This window comes from Solea solea, chromosome 15 (genome assembly GCF_958295425.1).
Source record: "Solea solea chromosome 15, fSolSol10.1, whole genome shotgun sequence".
Lineage (NCBI taxonomy): Eukaryota > Metazoa > Chordata > Actinopteri > Pleuronectiformes > Soleidae > Solea > Solea solea.
This window is the reverse complement of record NC_081148.1, coordinates 11,807,163-11,824,296: the sequence shown is the minus strand read 5'-3', so window position 1 is coordinate 11,824,296 and position 17,134 is coordinate 11,807,163. Positions and strand designations below refer to the sequence as shown.

At 40.1% G+C, this 17,134-nt stretch overlaps 1 protein-coding gene across 1 annotated transcript in view; it reads right to left on the bottom strand.

Annotated features, from left to right (window-relative positions):
• The window catches only part of LOC131474213 (adhesion G protein-coupled receptor A1), a 134,689-nt gene extending 117,757 nt beyond the window's left edge, over window positions 1-16,932 (bottom strand). Inside the window, exons 1-2 of the mRNA XM_058651976.1 lie at window positions 16,145-16,932; window positions 3,690-3,761 (exon numbers count right to left, since the gene is read on the bottom strand). Coding sequence (XP_058507959.1) covers window positions 3,690-3,761; window positions 16,145-16,365 — 293 coding nt within the window. The 5' untranslated portion in view covers window positions 16,366-16,932. The remainder of the gene's footprint in view (window positions 1-3,689; window positions 3,762-16,144) is intronic.
• Window positions 16,933-17,134: the final 202 nt, after the last annotated feature.

The window sequence follows — 17,134 nt, the reverse complement described above, 5'->3', positions numbered from 1 at the left end:
CCAGGCTGACAGATCCACAAGGGACACAATAAATGTCACCCTGTGGTCGGAACAGGATTAGCAAAAATTTAAAAGGACACCCCTTCGCACCTCTACACACCGCCTACTTCTCAGAATGAGCAATTGCAGATGCCACTCTGAATTTTGATGATGTCTCTGCCCTGAGCTGAGGTCCATTCCATATGTTCAGTGTGCTGCCACAATGCTCAGGCAGGCGTCTCTCTTTTGTATATAAATATATGAAAAAATACAGCCGATATAGAGAATAAAAAATGAAACTGAAAATAAATCTAATTTAACTGGCAACTCCACCATTGGTCATGGCAGGTCACTTTTATTTCAATAGCCCAACATCACAAGCACAGTTTGCCTGAAAGGGCTTTACAGTCTGTACAGCAAGTGACATCCTCTATGCTTAAATGATCACACTGAGTGAAGAAAAACCCTTTTACAGGGAAGAAAGGGAGAAAAATGTGTAGTAGTTTACAAAAACATCAAATTTACAAAGAATAGAAACATAGAATTGCAAAATGTAGAAGACAGCAGGAATTATAACAGAAACTAATAAAAGAGAATGGTGACAATAGCCGTGAATTAGTATTTAAGCGACACAACATAGGATTTCAACCTTCAAATAATGTCTCAACATCAATTGGAACTATGTAACTTCTAGTTTTGGGTCCACAAATCCTACAATGTGTTTCTTACTTCTTACAACTATTTTCGGGACAATATTTGAAACAGAGTTGATGTGCTGTTTACAATAACATGGGCGACCTGTTCAGGATGCATCTCGCCTCTCCTGCAATGTCAGGTGGGACTGATTTCAGCTCCAACCGTGACCCTCAAAGGATAAGCCAGATTATATTTTAAGGGGAAAAAATAAATCCTCTTTTCGAATGAATTATCTAATTATTGCTGAGAAAAGAGGAAAAGGCAGACCATAGTACTTCTGTCTTCGATATAATGTCTAGGGTCGGGAATTGCCAGAGGCTTCACAAAACGATATTATCACAATACTTATGCCACTGTGCTACAGGATGTGTATGGATTCAGTGAAGATTAACATTCTTATTGACCTTTCCACACCTGAGCCAAGAGGAATATTTCCTCTTTTACAGCTTAGACTGATCAAAGCGACATTTGCATTAAAATTCCCTCAAGGGGTGTCCTCGTAAGAGCACGGTTTCAGGGATGCAGCCTCTGCTGCAGCAGCCCCAGTGAGATGTTCACCCTCTTTGATACCACTCTGTACTTCAGCCCTTATGTCCCCACAAGTGTGTGCTCCGTTGCGGGATTTTTGATGAGCAAGACATTTTTAGAAGCCTTTACTGCTTTCAAGTTACTTTTCACTATATACCCTAAGCTCTGGCTGTGCAGCAGTGTCTGCATGTGTCAGTGTCTGAGTGAAGCACATGACAGAGGGAGGGGAGGGTTAATGAGATCTTGCAATGACACTGGGGATATGCATTTAATTAATAAAATATCAATATTTGACATCTGTAAATACAAGGTTGCCATGCAACATATTGCTATATTATACACCCCGCCCCCACCCCTAATAACACACATTCTATGCTCGATTAAGAGTATTTTCGATAATATCTATGAAAATATGATAAAACCACAATATTTCACACAGATTCTTCACACACATAGTACACAAGTGGACCAGCTTCGTAATAAAACCTGTTACTTTGGGCATTTGATTATGGGTTTTAATTGCAAGGCTATTTGTTGCATTTACATTTGACCCATTAGTAATAAAAGTCAGCTTATCTTCATTGCTGTTGTAGAAATAGGGCGACTTTAATTATCATTAAATAGTAGTGAAATATTGGATAAGACACAAGGATATCAAATGTAATGAGTCTCTCCAGAAATAGAGTTACTGAAAATAAGCCACAGTAGTGGCTGTAATTAGTTTTTCACTTTCTTTATACCACAAAAAATATAATGTGCACTTTCTGAAATGTCAACGCTGGTCACTTTGAGAAGTCTCAACAACTATTCGGTGGATTTCTATGACATTTGGTACAGACATTGAGGCTCGCCTCAGGATGAATTGCAACAACTGTGGTGATCATATAACTTTCCTCTGCCCTAAATGCAGCTGCGTGGATCCACAAGCACGGGCACATAAAATGTGAACGCTGTGAGCAAAAGAAATCCCAAAACATCCATTGCCTTGGGGTAGAGGTAGAAAAGCATCTCAAGTCAAAAAATTAATCTGAGGCATTAAACCTAAATTATCCACATGGATAAATCCCACTAGAGCTAAATAAGAAAATAATTGTGTCATTTGGGTAAACTAGCTCTTTAATGAAAATTCCATTTCATGCTAAATAAACTTGCTCTGGGATCACCATGTTTCCATTCTGCCCTAAAAGGTCTGTTGGTTCAAGTACACAGATTCCACAGCTGCAGTAGAAGTCATGCAAACACATACACATATGCATTATTAAGCTTGTCAATCAGCTCCCAATTGGCTGCATCCCTTAGATCCAGTCAGTAAACCAACCATGCGGGCAGTCAGTCAGTCAGTCAGTCAGCTGGGCCACATGACAGAACAGCTGGCAGCACTTTCAACTCACTGGACTACCTGGCTTGGCTTCAGCTGCTAGCGACGGACATTTCTCTGCCAAATGCTGGTAGGTGGTAGGATGGATGGATGGATGGATGGATGGATGGATGGATGGACGGGCTATACCCAGAGAGGGAAGTGAAAGAAAGGATAGGGCATGCAAGCTGCTGCTCCAAGAGGTCATCCAAATAAACCTTTGGCTGCGTGTCCTTAAAATCCTTGCAATCATCTCCCCATCACTCCGGTGGAGCTGGAGGGATGAGGTTAAAATGATTTAATGGGACTAATAAGACCCGCGGAGACAGGTGACATCATCCTGCAAGTCGAACTGTGGCACATCCGTCCAAACAGAAGCAGAAGAGGGGAAGAATTATACTGCTGGCATTATTCTGACCTGAATGTCGCCATTGACTAGTCAGAGACGGACTGTAATAACGTTCTACCCGGTCACTGATGAATCTTGTGTAAGCTTAGTACACGCGAGTGAGAGTATGCGCGCATCTATCCAAGGATGATTGACTGAAGGGGAGAGAGAGTTATAAAGCCATTCTCCGCTGTGATTTCAGCTGCTCTCTGGTTTCCTCATCATCATCATCATCATCATCATCATCATCCAATGTCAGTGTCACCATCAGGTAGAAGAGCAGTCATCACTGGGCTGGACGGAGGGGAAGGCAATCAATAGTTGACTTGAGGGGGCAGGCTGGATGAGGCAGAGCAGCCATCATGGAGCTCATCATCAAGCCGCACATCTACCGCCCTCTGGGACACTGCATATATTGTGACAATCGTTGATATGGACTCAGTCAGTCACACCGTCAAAGCCCCTGATGCTATTCTGCATTAGGCATCTTTATATGATGCCATATATTACCCCTTTTAGAACATTTACGGTGGCAATAAAGGCTAAGCACAAGGGCTAAAAGGTGAAAATTGTTGGCAAGAATCCTGCAGGGTAAATCTCGCCAAGGAGCTCCTACCTCCCATCATATCCCCCACCCCCAACTGTGCCTTTTCCCTGCTATAGTATCACACCACTGCTGAGGTGACAGCTATTAAAACTTTTGGGGAGGACAAAATTGTTATGAGAGCTTGATTTACTCACAGCTTTTCCAGGGCAACCAAGCCATAGAAGGAGCCGTTCCTCAGCAGGGAGATCTTGTTGTTGCTCAGGTTCCTGTTCGGGAGCAAAAGCATACGAGTAAAGATGAGGGAAGCGTAAACAATGAGCAAAAGGAGGTATATTTGTAGATACCACAAAAATTAGGATGGGGGGGGGGGGGGGGGGGGGGGGGGGGAATGCTTCATCCTCTGTCGATATGTTTACACACGATAACAATTTATGTCTCTTGAGACTTTAAATAACTCATCCCAGGCATGTTTCCATATTATTTATGAGTGTCTGTGGAAAAAATAGATAATGATCCAACCGCCTTCACGCCATGTCAAAATATCAACCTAATAGGAAAGCTCACAGAGATGCCAGTTCAGCACAATTCAATCACCCATTGCTCACGTTCCAGCAGCAAACAAATGAATTCAAAGCACCACAGGGATCTTTATGTGATGAATTAATTTCCAAGGTGAAGCAGTGCATCCACTTCAAATAAAGTAGCAACATGTCCTCACTACATTTCCTTTTTTTTTTTCCCTTTCTTTTTTCTTTGGGATGAATGATATAGATAGAAACTGACGGAATAGATGGAAAAATCTAGATATGCGTCATTAGTTCAGTTTACTTGAAGAAGACTGTGACAGCTGGTGTAAATCTGTGCCTGGTGTTCTGCTGCCACACAGAAGAAGTCAATTCGTGACAAGCGTCTCCAGATATCTTAAATGCAAAAAATGAACCCCTAAGAAACTCTACCAAAGAGCCAACAACTTGACATCTGTCACAGATGATGAGATCAAGCACAACCGAAAGTATGAAAAATGTTAACCGTCAGAGAAAATAATAACCTGGCAGAAATGAGAAAGAATAAAGAGGAACTGACAGAAGACACTAACTCAGTCAGCTGACCAGTCAGCCACTCTGACATTGAGCTGGATGTCCAACTGTTACCTTGTAAGATGGCTTTTGGGGGATGCTTCATGTATATTTAGCTTCTTTTTTTTTATTTAAGCATTTATGGTAGTAGCTGAAATTAGAACTGGTAGGACATATTCTGTTGTCAAAAGCAGAAGAAGCAGAAAACTCAAGGTGACACAAATGTAATTTATAGATTATACTAAACACACACATATATGCATTTAAAAACCAATATAACTGACAACTACTGGTCACAAGTGCTAAATATTTCACACAAATGCAGATTTATGCAAAGCTCTAAGGCACAGTACAACAATGGGAGCAGCAGCTAATGATTTATGGCGCGCTTATTCTACAGTCAAGATTCACATCATTTTAAATACACAGTGGACAGCATTTCTGGATTTCATGTCTGCTAAAATATTGATTTCTGCAGCCGGCTCTTAAATCATCCACTGCAGAACGGCTCTGTCTCTGTGACACTGTGGATATGTGCATGCCCTTGTAGTTTGATGGCTAAAGCCCCACTATGCATGTGTGATTATGCCTATCTTCTGACAGCACATGACCACACAAACATACACGCACCTGGACAAGGTCATTTCCCTCTCCGACATTTCCATCTTCCTCTTTTTTTTTTTTTAATAATGTGGGGTCTTCAAGTGACTGGTGCAGGTTTAGAGAGAGAAAGCTAATTGGGATGTGTCACCAGTCTTCTCTGTGACGACAGAGTGCTTGTTATGGATGCTGGGAATGTACACTCAGCTTTAACCCCAGGATTAAGCAGCGGGATCCCACAATACCTTGTGCTGAACAGGCAGATAGCTTGGTCAGACTACTGGTGATCTAAGCGGAAGTGTGCGCACTGATCATGGTGGAGGACTCGCACGCAGATAAAAAAAAAAAAACAGATAAATATTTAGGTCAATCTGAAGAAAAATATGAATGAAAAATATGTTGTGGTTTTTAGTGAACAACACAAAAACCATGCTTAATGGTGCTTTTCCTTTCATTTTGCATGTGTGCCATTTGTATTAATAGTCTGTTACTTAATATAACAGGGATGCTTATGCTTAATATCTGGGGAAAGTACCCATCTCTTCCCAGAATAATAACAGCTGTCTTGGCAGGAAAAAGCAGCAACGAAGACAGGAAGTTCCATCTCAGCAAAAGGCCAGGATGGACACAAACTCATGTCAGCAAATTCAAGTCAACATCCAAGACTGGATTTACATTTTGGCCTCTCCCAGAATAAGAAAATTAGTCAAAGTTGAGAGACGCATGACAAATATCATACAGTGGCTATACATAAGATATACTGTATAATACATGATTGAGATGACATGTACATGTGCAGTTTCTAGTGATAACATACAGTAAATACACTTACTAGTGAAAAGATGTAGGACTTTTCAAACACAAGGAATTCAAACAATCCAAACACAAGGAAAAACAAGCAGGCTTGTGCTTAGATAACTAATATACTATGATGTATAATGGTTGTTGATCTATGGATATCATGTTATTGCCGGGTTTTTTTTGTTTTGCATGTTGATGCGTTTGTTTTTTGTAAATATATGATTTGTATACGTGGGCTAAAACAATTTTTTATAAAATGTCCTCTAGAATATTTGTAGCTGCTTTAGCTATGCAAATTATTTAATTAATATTCATTTATGCAGGAGAGAGTCTGTTTTTACAACATATTAATTAGCTGTATTGTTAGCTAATAGCATGACCCATACCAGAGCATGTCTATGGAGAGCCTGTTCACTTCCTTTTAACGCCACTGTTATAACTAGCCCAACAATTCATTACAATGACGGCAGTTTAGGCCTGAATGCACGACAGCATTCTGCTAATGCATGCACAATTGGTCAGCTATTGATTTATGATTAAATCTGGGGGAAGTCAAATTAAGTTGAAATGACCATAAAGCACCAGTATGAACTGTATCAATGTGGCATGGCTAGTTACAGTTGCTATTGGACGATCACTCTTTACGGGCAGGGTTTGACTCGAACAACATGGGTGCAAAAAACCTCCCTATCAGAAATCCAATGCTTTATGGACTATAAGATGTACAGACAAGTAAATGTGAGCAACTGTTCAAATAGAATTGAATTGTTGTTGATCCATACATCAATATTCTTTGTGGTTCTATCACATTGGATTCAACTTGACACAGAGCCAAAAAACCGAAGTGGATGAAGCCAGCAGGGAGTCATCATGTGGGCATGATGAGAAACTGCTTGGACTGCACTGGTGAATTTCACATTATTTTACACAGATTTATAGAAATATAACATAATACCTCATAATAGTTTTGGTTTCAGAGACCAAGTGGAGTTCTTTTTTTTCTTCTTTTTTTTTTTTCTTACCATAAACGCCAACACTTGAGGGCTCCTGAATGCAGCAGCAGCTCCTTTTAAAGCCACATACAAATGGAGAGATGAAGTTGAGGTTGTCAACACTGAGAACATGAGATACAAGCGCTGTCGCTGTGTTCTGTCCCATGTCTCTTCTGTTCCCCAGACCGCTGCACCTCCCTCTGCGGAGAGACGCTCCGCTCAGGGACAGGCAGCCTCTGTTTGTGCAAACTCAAGCGTGTCCTGTGCTTTGCTACGCTGCCTCTGTGTGTGTTTGTGTATGTTTGTGTGTGAGTCTGCTTGCTGACCCCTACATGCCTATCTCAGGCCTCTGTGTAATGTCCAGGAAATAACAGGAAAAACAGAATTGAACGTTGTGTAAACAGCCCATGACAAACTTCTGGAGCAACCGTCCAACTCTCTATTTATATTATCAATTATGTTCTCTGCAGATAAGCTGCTTTCAGTGAGCGGGGGGACCACATAATTTGTCTGTGGGCTACAGCAAATGGTCTAAGTCATGTCTAAGGTACTGTGTGAAAGTATATTAGTCCTCCATTAGGTTGTTGTTGTTTTAGTAATGCTATAATGACAATACAGTATAATTTTCCTCAATCACAATATTGGAACACATCCAGACAATACAAGAAACATGTATGAGGTTTTAATTCAACCCCTTTTTTCAGAAAAGAAAAAGCTTCTACCCTTACACTTGATCAAGAGCATGACCCTGCCTCTCTTAAAGCTGGACTTGAACTCTAGTTAATGTTATTGGTAAAACTACTAATTCACATCAAACAATATCAACAGTGAAAGGTCCAGGTTTATTCAAGACATCATGAGCCTAACATAAAAGTGTTGTACGAGTTAAAACATTTTTAAAAGGATCAGTTTGTCAGATTTAGTGGCACCTGCTGGTCAGGCTTCACATTGCAACAATCAACATACCCGTTTCCAATGAAATGTAAGCCACTCATTTAAATATATAATATCTAGCTGGTGATTATTTGCACAGCTGAAGATGAACACAGCTAAAGTATCCAACCAATTTCCGTTGGCCTTGATTGCCTTCTTGGATAACAATAATCTGGATGACTGAGAATCTTTACAACTGAAACAATCCTTCAATCAGCAGAAAATTAAATCTGGGATTGTTTTGATAGCCATCAGTTAAGTCTTCTTCCAAGTAAAGAGGTTTGGGTTTGAAAGATGGGCTGCACTTTCCGAGTCAAAATTAGAGACGCACAAATCTGTGCCTGCTCTAACTGATACCTGGGCTTTGGGCACCGACCAATAGCAAATACCATTCCAATGGTAGTGTTAAGTAATAAGCTGTATGCGAGGAATCATTCTGTGTGTGCGATTAGCTGACCAACACCAGAAATACTAGTCTACAAAACAAATGAGCAGTGAACAGTCAGCACAAAGTTTCAACACACAGTACGTCCTCAGTGATCTGATTATCAAGTTGAAGTGCGCTACTTGCACTGTTGGGACACAAAATAAGTTTTACCCATCAGAAAAAAAGAAATGATATGCCCTTTAATTTTAATATTGAGGCAGTGGCTGCAAATGAATTATTATTAAAGAAACGGAACCTGCCATGCATCACATGATGAATGTGTCATCAAATCACATCCAAGGACCCATCCAAGGGTGGGAGCATTCACCAGCCTGTACTTAGCATGATCTGCCCATGATCCAGTGATTCAGGACAGATGTTAAATCCAGGTCTGAACGAGATCAATAATACCGGCCAATTCAGCTATTTCTGTCGGCATCTGACAAACATCTGTATTCTGTGCATTGTTTTCTGAGGTGCAATCAAAACTGTTGATTAGATAAAAAAAGGAAAAAGGCTCTTGTAATAATTTTTCATCATGTCTTTTGACTTTTCAGAGAAACAGTCCTCGACCAATTCATCAACAATAAAAGTAGTTTTGTAGCTGCAGCCCTGCATATTTTCCGTCAAAGTCTCTGTATAATTTTGTCCTAAGGCTGTGAGGCTACAGCAGGGGTAATTAAACAAGTGGACGAGATTCATATCAACTCTTCCCTAAAACAGAAGCTCTGGCATTCTCTCTGCACACAGCTGGGACATTTCCAGTAAAAGGTCACCACTCTCAGAACGAGCTGGACTGACATGCACCAGAGACATCCAGCCAGTTATTATCGAGAAAAAAACAAAACAAAAATAGTCTCAGCAGATGCCATCCAATGCACCAATCGTGAGGACCAAGTCGAGTAAAGATCACTACGTGAAGTTTTTCAAAGCTTCAAGCCACTTCTCTTCACGATGAAATAGATGCAGCTATAAGCAAAACAACATATTCCATATCACTAGCACCGACCTCGGTAGGGAATCATTTTTGAGGAGATAGTTGTACAGAACATATGAACTACAGCTGAACGATTGTGAATAAATATCTAATTGTGATAACTTTGAGTGAAATGGTAATTTCTACATCATAAATTCTCATTTTTATTTTAATAACACATTTCTAATGATTACTGTGTGATATTTGTGCAGATCTGTGAGAAACAAAGATGTTTTCTTCAGTCTGTAGAATATAATGTGTATAGGCCAGGACAACATTTCATCTAAAAAAAAAAAAAAAAAAAAAAAAAGTAATTTTTCACACATTTTGGGCTTTAAGAAAATATTGCGCCTCCTGTAATTTGGCCGTGTTACATTTTCTATTTTGATTTATTGTTCAGCCCTAGTAGGAATAAACCTTCTAATCATATCAAGAGCCTGTGACTGTTAATTTGTTCAAGTTCAATATGCATATTCAAAAAGGAAGCTTAAAACTTACAAGATAAAATGGCATGATTTATTATTGTAATAGGCTACAACATCTAGTATTTAAGTGTAAACTTAAGTCATGGGAAGGTTGGAGTCTTTACAAAGTGGGTAGATTGCTTTTATCTATTATTTATTATTAAAAAAATCAAACCACAGGCACACGTTCGCAGGCTTCTTCTTAACTTGTTTACAGAAAAAAGCCATAAAAAACTGATTGACTTTTTAACACTAGTAGCCACACAGATCAATGTTTCTGTCCCTTTTCTTTTTATTTGTTTTGTATTCAATTTACATGGATGTCATCCATCCATCCAACGTCAACCACTTTATCCTCCACATGAGGGTCGCAGGTCACTGGAGCCAATCCCAGCTGACACAGGGAGAAAGGCGGGCACACACCTAGTCCAGGTCGCCAATCCATCATAGGGCCAAAACACAGAGACAAACAAGATTCACTACCTGTGTGCATCCAGAGTATCTAGAGTAACTCGCATACATAGGGAGAACATGGAAAAGGGCACTTGTTCCAACTAGGTCATGAACCCAGGTCTTTTTGCTGCAAAGCAACAGCACTAACCACTTCTCCACAGTGTGGACTCAAATTAATGCAAACTCAACATAAAGTTTTCAAAACACAACCTCATTCCTGAATTTCTTTAAGTGAGAATACTGTAAAAATAATTTGTCCAAAAAAAGTGTGAAGCAGAAGAAGAACATATTTGTCGATTATATGAATACACAATCTTTGGAAAACCATAATCCTAAATAAGGAAGAAGTGAGCCGATTCTGAGTGACATATTTGCAGCCCCACACACACACACACACACACACACACACACACACACACACACACACACACACACACACACACACACACACACACACACACACACACACACACACACACACACACACACACACACACACACACACACACACACACACACACACACACACACACACACACACACACACACACACACACAGCGACTCTTGCACAGCATGCACTTTCACAGAGTCATGTACACACACACCACCACCAGATTAAGACACGTCAAGGCTCCTGTGAGACAAGCAAGACTTAGCTATAGTGCTTTCCACTGTGAACAGAAGCGGCGCACATCAGGGTTTTAATCTCATTATTTCACAATGAACCTGAAAACAGCAAAAAGACAACATGCCTCTAACTTGGCCTCCTCTGCTCTGTCAAATTTATGACCCTTTAAGTGACATTAGTATTTACTCAGCACTGTAGGGAGGAGGTAGGGAAAACTGAGCAAAGATGTATCCTTGGCAGACACTTTGTTTATCTTCACCTAATAATTTCAGCTGGGAAGTCTGGGTTTCGACATATTCTTGGTTTTTCAAGACTATATCACAATTTACGGTGTCCTCTCTCTGCCACCAGTCATGAACTCCAGATCAGTGAATCATTATTGTCTAAAGCCTCGCAGGTCCTTGAAAATACGGCACATGAGCTGTGGTAACAGAGCTTATTCAGACCTGCATCATTTCTGAATAATGTTTCAATACACAGACACAGAGAAGAAACCTTGACAATTTGTTTTATATGCCGATGAAGATTTTTTTTTTTTATCAATGGCAACAAAGAGCCTGGCAGTTTCTAACATGCAGCTTGACCCTGACCTCACCAATCTTGAACTCATAGAGAACACAAGCAGAAATGCTATGGGATTAAAAATTACTAATTTTGGAGATGATCTAAAGACAAAAGCTTTAGCAGTATGTAAATATTCCATATCACTGGAGTTTGACACAAGAGACGCCAAGAGAGTCAGAGTGACAAAGTGACTGCGCTTGAAATGTTGGAAGCAAAATATTGGTCAATATGGTCACACCTCCCTAACTCAATTAGCAGCTCTACATGGCATATGTGTATGAACGCTGTACACACTCGCAGGTTGTTGTCAGGGAGTTGATGCATGGGAGAATATGGAAGTGCTATGTGTGCATGTCAATGAAATATTCATGCAGAAGAACCCGGAGAGTAGAGCACAAACACCACCTCAGCAGACGAGAAAGAAGCCCCCCAAAAAACAACAGCAAGAGAAAATAAGAGGGAGGATGCAAATGAGAGAGGAGGGCAAAAAAAGAATAAACAGAATGATATTATTAGCAGTACTATATAATAAGATGAGAGAATGCAGAAAAGCCTATTTAGGGAAGGAAACAAAAAATGATTGTGTTCAGGTGCATCTCATTTGTTTACAAGGAGGCGACATTGTAAACTTCTGACCCCTTTACTCATGCAAAGAAAATGTCCATTAACCTGTGGTGTCCAACAGATTAGGCAAGCAGTGCAATTGACTGCATGCCATTTATATTTGATGACTGATTCACTGGATCGGATATCAGACAGATATATGTGTATACATAGATATATATGTGTGTTTGTGTATATATATATATATATATATATATATATATACATATATATATATATATACATATATATACACACACACACACACACATATATGTGTATATATACATATACACACACACACACATATATGTATATATATATATATATACACACACACATACATATACACACATATGTATATATATATATATATATATGTATATTGAATTTTTGAATATTGAATTTTTACTTGAATACTAACGTAAAAAAAAAAGGGTTGTTTTCCTACAAGACAGTTTGTGGTTTCTCAATTAATTCTATGACACGTTCTCAGCAGATTGTTTTTTTGTTCCTCACCAGCTTCTAATTGGTATCGCTCTTTAGCTGTTAAGTGTTTCAGTGTTAACGTCAACATTCGTCTTTTTTTTGCTGTCATTTAGCTGAAGTGTAGAGTGGGGCTTTTCAGAGCTTTTTTTCCTAAAAAGCAGCTGTGGTCACAACAACACCGTAATAGTGATTAGAGTGAGCCTACAAAGTAAAGTTTACAAGAAAACACATGATTGTAACACACACTCAAATGCACTCAGCAGGTAAAAATAAATAGTTAGAGTCAATCCGACCCATAGAAAATAGAAAATGTGAGCTAGGTCTGGTTGCAACTCGTTGCTCATAGCACAAGGAAATGGCAACATAGTACAACCTTAATGTTTTCATTTATGTAAGCACACAGTGTGCATCTGTAGCCTCTATCAGTGCGACAAGCAGTTCCCCTTCCAAACAATCAGTTTGCAGCAGTTCCATCGTCTAAATCAGCCTCAGTCAAGTGGCGCTTTACCCAGCACTTCCCATCCCCACTTTTCCCACCATCCTCCCTTTTCTATCCTCCTGCTCCACGAATGGCTCCTTCACTGCCTCTCCATGTCTATCGCCCATCTTCATTCTATCCCCTCTTCTCACAATCTGCTCCTCTTCTCCCCCAGGATGAGCAGTGCGTCCTATTGTCACCGCATTGCCTCAGACAGGTGTCAGCTACAATCTGAGCTGCTACTCTCCACAGAGAGAGGGCGACTCTGCTGAAGAAACAATTACACCGGATAGGTCCCACAGTCAACAGATCCACAGTCAACCTCTCCCCGCAGACGATAAGGGAAACAGGCAGAGGTGTTAATATGGTCATCATGTTTTCCTATATGGAGGGTTACTGACACACACATAGATAGTTTTTTTTTTATTATTATTTATGCAAATGTTCATTCATAAACCGCTTTAATTTCCTGACATTTGCAAGGTGATGCATGCGGTGTTCATCATGAACCTTCAGCGAGACAGAAAGGCAACAAAATCCAAAGAGAGTCTTTAATTTGAGATGGCATTTTTGAATTGTGTTAGTAAATATCCATAGAGTTTACTGGGGGGGGATTGGTATGTGCATACTTCCCTTGATATATCTGTTTATTTGCACAGCACATAAACAAAAGACCGAGCAGGGAGGCCACTTCAGCCTGACAAAGGTCACATTTCCTAAAGCAGGAAAACTGCTTCCTGGCCAGCTACAAGTCAACTGTAGGACAGTTCACCAAGGAATATGACTAACTGAAAAGGAGGCTACGCATAATCCACACAACCTCAGCTTTATCATACTAATTAGGAAGCCATTTCTTTGCAACAATGAATTTCGATTTGAGATTTGAAAGAAAATATATCTGTGTTATTCATCTACTTCATGAGTACCTGCAAGCTTCAACACTGCCCCCCTTTAGACACATGTTGGAAACAAAGCAAAGCCTTTAACCAGCCTCCACTTAAGGAACAAAAGCACCCCTGCCTGCAAACACCATTCCAAATAAAGTGCAGTAAAGCAAAGTGCTACCATTAATCAACTGCACTCATAGTTCAGAATGAGTGGTCTGCTATAACTCGTCAAGGGCCTTTACATTTAGTATTTGCTTTTACACTCCAAAAGGAGACGTTCAATTCCCTGAGGATAAAACAGTCAATTAATCTAGCAGTCAATCTGTGCATCTACACAGTGGGGGGGAGGGGAACGTGTGGAGGAACGTTATCAAAACCTCGAGTGAAGTGCCGTTTCATCCATGGTAGAATTTATACTGGAATTAATGTGAACGCAGTGCAAATAACATCCCCAAAGATTGCAGAGAAAGGCAAAAGACGTGTGCAGATGCATGAATTATAACGGCTCAGCACAGGTTGAGCTCGAATGCGGCTTACGGCATAAAAGCACCGTAAAGAATAGTTGTTTTGCCATTATTCCAATCAGTACACCATCAAACACAACAACACAACTGCACATCGAAACACAGGGCATACATTTACACAATATAAAAGTATACTGGGAAGAGAAATCACTTGAAATTTTAATCTATAACTGTACTCTGCTAAGCCTGTCACACTACAGCACATTATTTGTCCAATCGAGAATCCCAGCAAACTTCCAATACACATGTAACTAGGCTTTTTAGACCTTTTTCCTAATAGGTCAGTCTAACAGGTTACCATGCCATTTACCAGGCTAATTAAATTTAATATTTCACTTATATTTATCATTTACATAATCCAAATAATATAAACTAATTAGGATCTATTAAAAGTCCTCGCAGGCAAATCAATCAGCCACCTTGGCAACACCAAGCAGTTACTTTCAGGATAACAAAACCAGGCTCTTGTGAAAATGAATAGGCAGAGAGCAACAACTAGGGTCATCAACTGATTTGACCTACAGTACTATGCAAAAGTCTTGGGCCACCATTAGATTTGTTGTTTTAGTCATGCTATAATGACCATACAGTATATTTTAATCCTCAATCACTGGAAACATACGTGCCGTTTTCAAGTAAAAAATCATTAAGAAAGAAAAGCTGCTTTTACAAGTAAATGTGTTAAGTATTTAGTGTGACCTACACCTGAGTGTACGTCCCTGGCTCCTTTATACCCGGAACCTTCGTTAATGTTTTTGTTAAAACCTGTGTTTATCCACCATTGTAATTATGCCAGATTTATTCAAGATCTTGTACGAGATAAAGTCATTGACAGATTTTTTAATATGCAAGACCAACTTTCAATCACATCCTCCCATTCCGAATGCAAACGATCACAGAATTTCGACAGACACGAAAACAACAAAGTACTGTAAAATAATCAAAAATTGTTGCCGATTCGATTTGTGTTGACAGACTCAATTACTTTTGGTTAATCATCCACTAAGGCACTAATCAGAAGCACATCATTGTAGGTGCCAGGTCATGCAAAAGGCTGATTAACGACACAAATATTTACCATCATTTGCAGAAAGATTTATTCTGCGAATCCATATTTAAATCTTCTCCTCTCTGCTTCCCTAGTGGAAGATTATCTTTAATGACATGGTACAAAAATCACATCTGGGTTGAGTTTAGTGACCTCATTGTGATATTTGAACCTTAATGATATCTGTGCATAATATGTTTGTATTATAATACACTACATCTTATTGATCTCATTTGACTTGTTATGTGTGGTAGGCCCAAACCTTCTAAAAGGTTCTAATGTGTGGGTCACAGTGGGCCTCAGACACGACTATGACAGTTATTTTTATTTAACAAATCATTTCCAACATATATTATTTGTTCTGGCAAAATCATAACTATTATTTATTTTTTATCAATATTGAGATTGCTTATTGGTAATTTGCTTTAAAACTCTGAAGTTTGCAGTGAAACGAATTGTATTGTATGTAATTTAACTTTGTGTAAAGGGGTTATAGGGCATATAATCTGGGTTTCTAACTGGGATGTTAGGCTCTTGTGTGCCTCCATAACTGCTCCTAATCAAGGCCAAATAAAATGATATCAATTTGGAAATATGTTTGGGGACTTCCATCATTGCATCCACTGCAGTCCAGAGTTTTGAGCTCAGATGTTCTCTGATTGTGTGTGTGTGTGTGGTGTGAAACTGGAAATGAAAGCCACTTACAGGGAAACAGTTGTGTTTGGCACAAAGCTGGGCTGCAGTGTATCCATCAGGTCCACATCCTCACACACTACTTTGACTCGGACGGTGTGCTGCCTGCTCAGCTCCTTGGATCTCTCTGCCGAGCAGTGACAGCTGTCAACGATCAGGTCAGGACAGTTTCTGTTGGCCAGGCTGGTCTCACACAGCCCGACCAGGACGCACAGTAAACTCAGCGCTCTCATGGTTGGACTGAGACCCTCTATTTTAAAAAAAAATAAAAATAATAATAAAAAAAATAGTATCAAGTTATGTCCTTCCAGCTCCTGTGACAAGTCGGGACCATTTCACGTCGCCTCCCTTCACTGTGAAGCGCAGCCTGTGCTCGTGTTGAGGGACAGACCTCATGCTCTCCCGCTCACCTGCCGCGTCTTTAACGAGCTGCAAACTTTCAGCGCTTCCTTCGCTAGTAAAGTTTCACCTCGGCGGCGAGAAAAGCAGCATCTCTAAGGGTTTCTGTGGATAGTATTGCTTCCTCCGGGTTGTCTTCTGAGCTGCCGAGCGGGGGAAACTTCCAACGGTGCGCTTTTAAAGTCCGGATACATTTTACTGTGACGCGTCCTTCCTCTGGAGCACATAGAAAAAAAAAGTGTCTGTGGTGACAACTGCCCTCTCACGAGCCACTTAAAATCCCATGTCCGAGCTCCTGGACGCCGTGGCCGTGGCGTGTAGTGTGTCACTCACTCTCTCTCTCATCACACTCTATCCTCTCACGACCTGTTTGGACTTGTTGCGCATGTGAGTGTGTAGAAAGTCCCTCCCCGCTGGGTCCTGACAGGCTCCAGCGTGGACACCTACACCTCGATTTAAAAAGAGGAGGAGGCCAATGACAGTGACACACATTTAATGTGACAGTAAGTGCTGTTATTAGTTGACGATAGACTTAGTAAACAATGCTCTCGCAATGACATAATAACATGCCATATAACAGTAAATGATTCAATTGATAAGGTG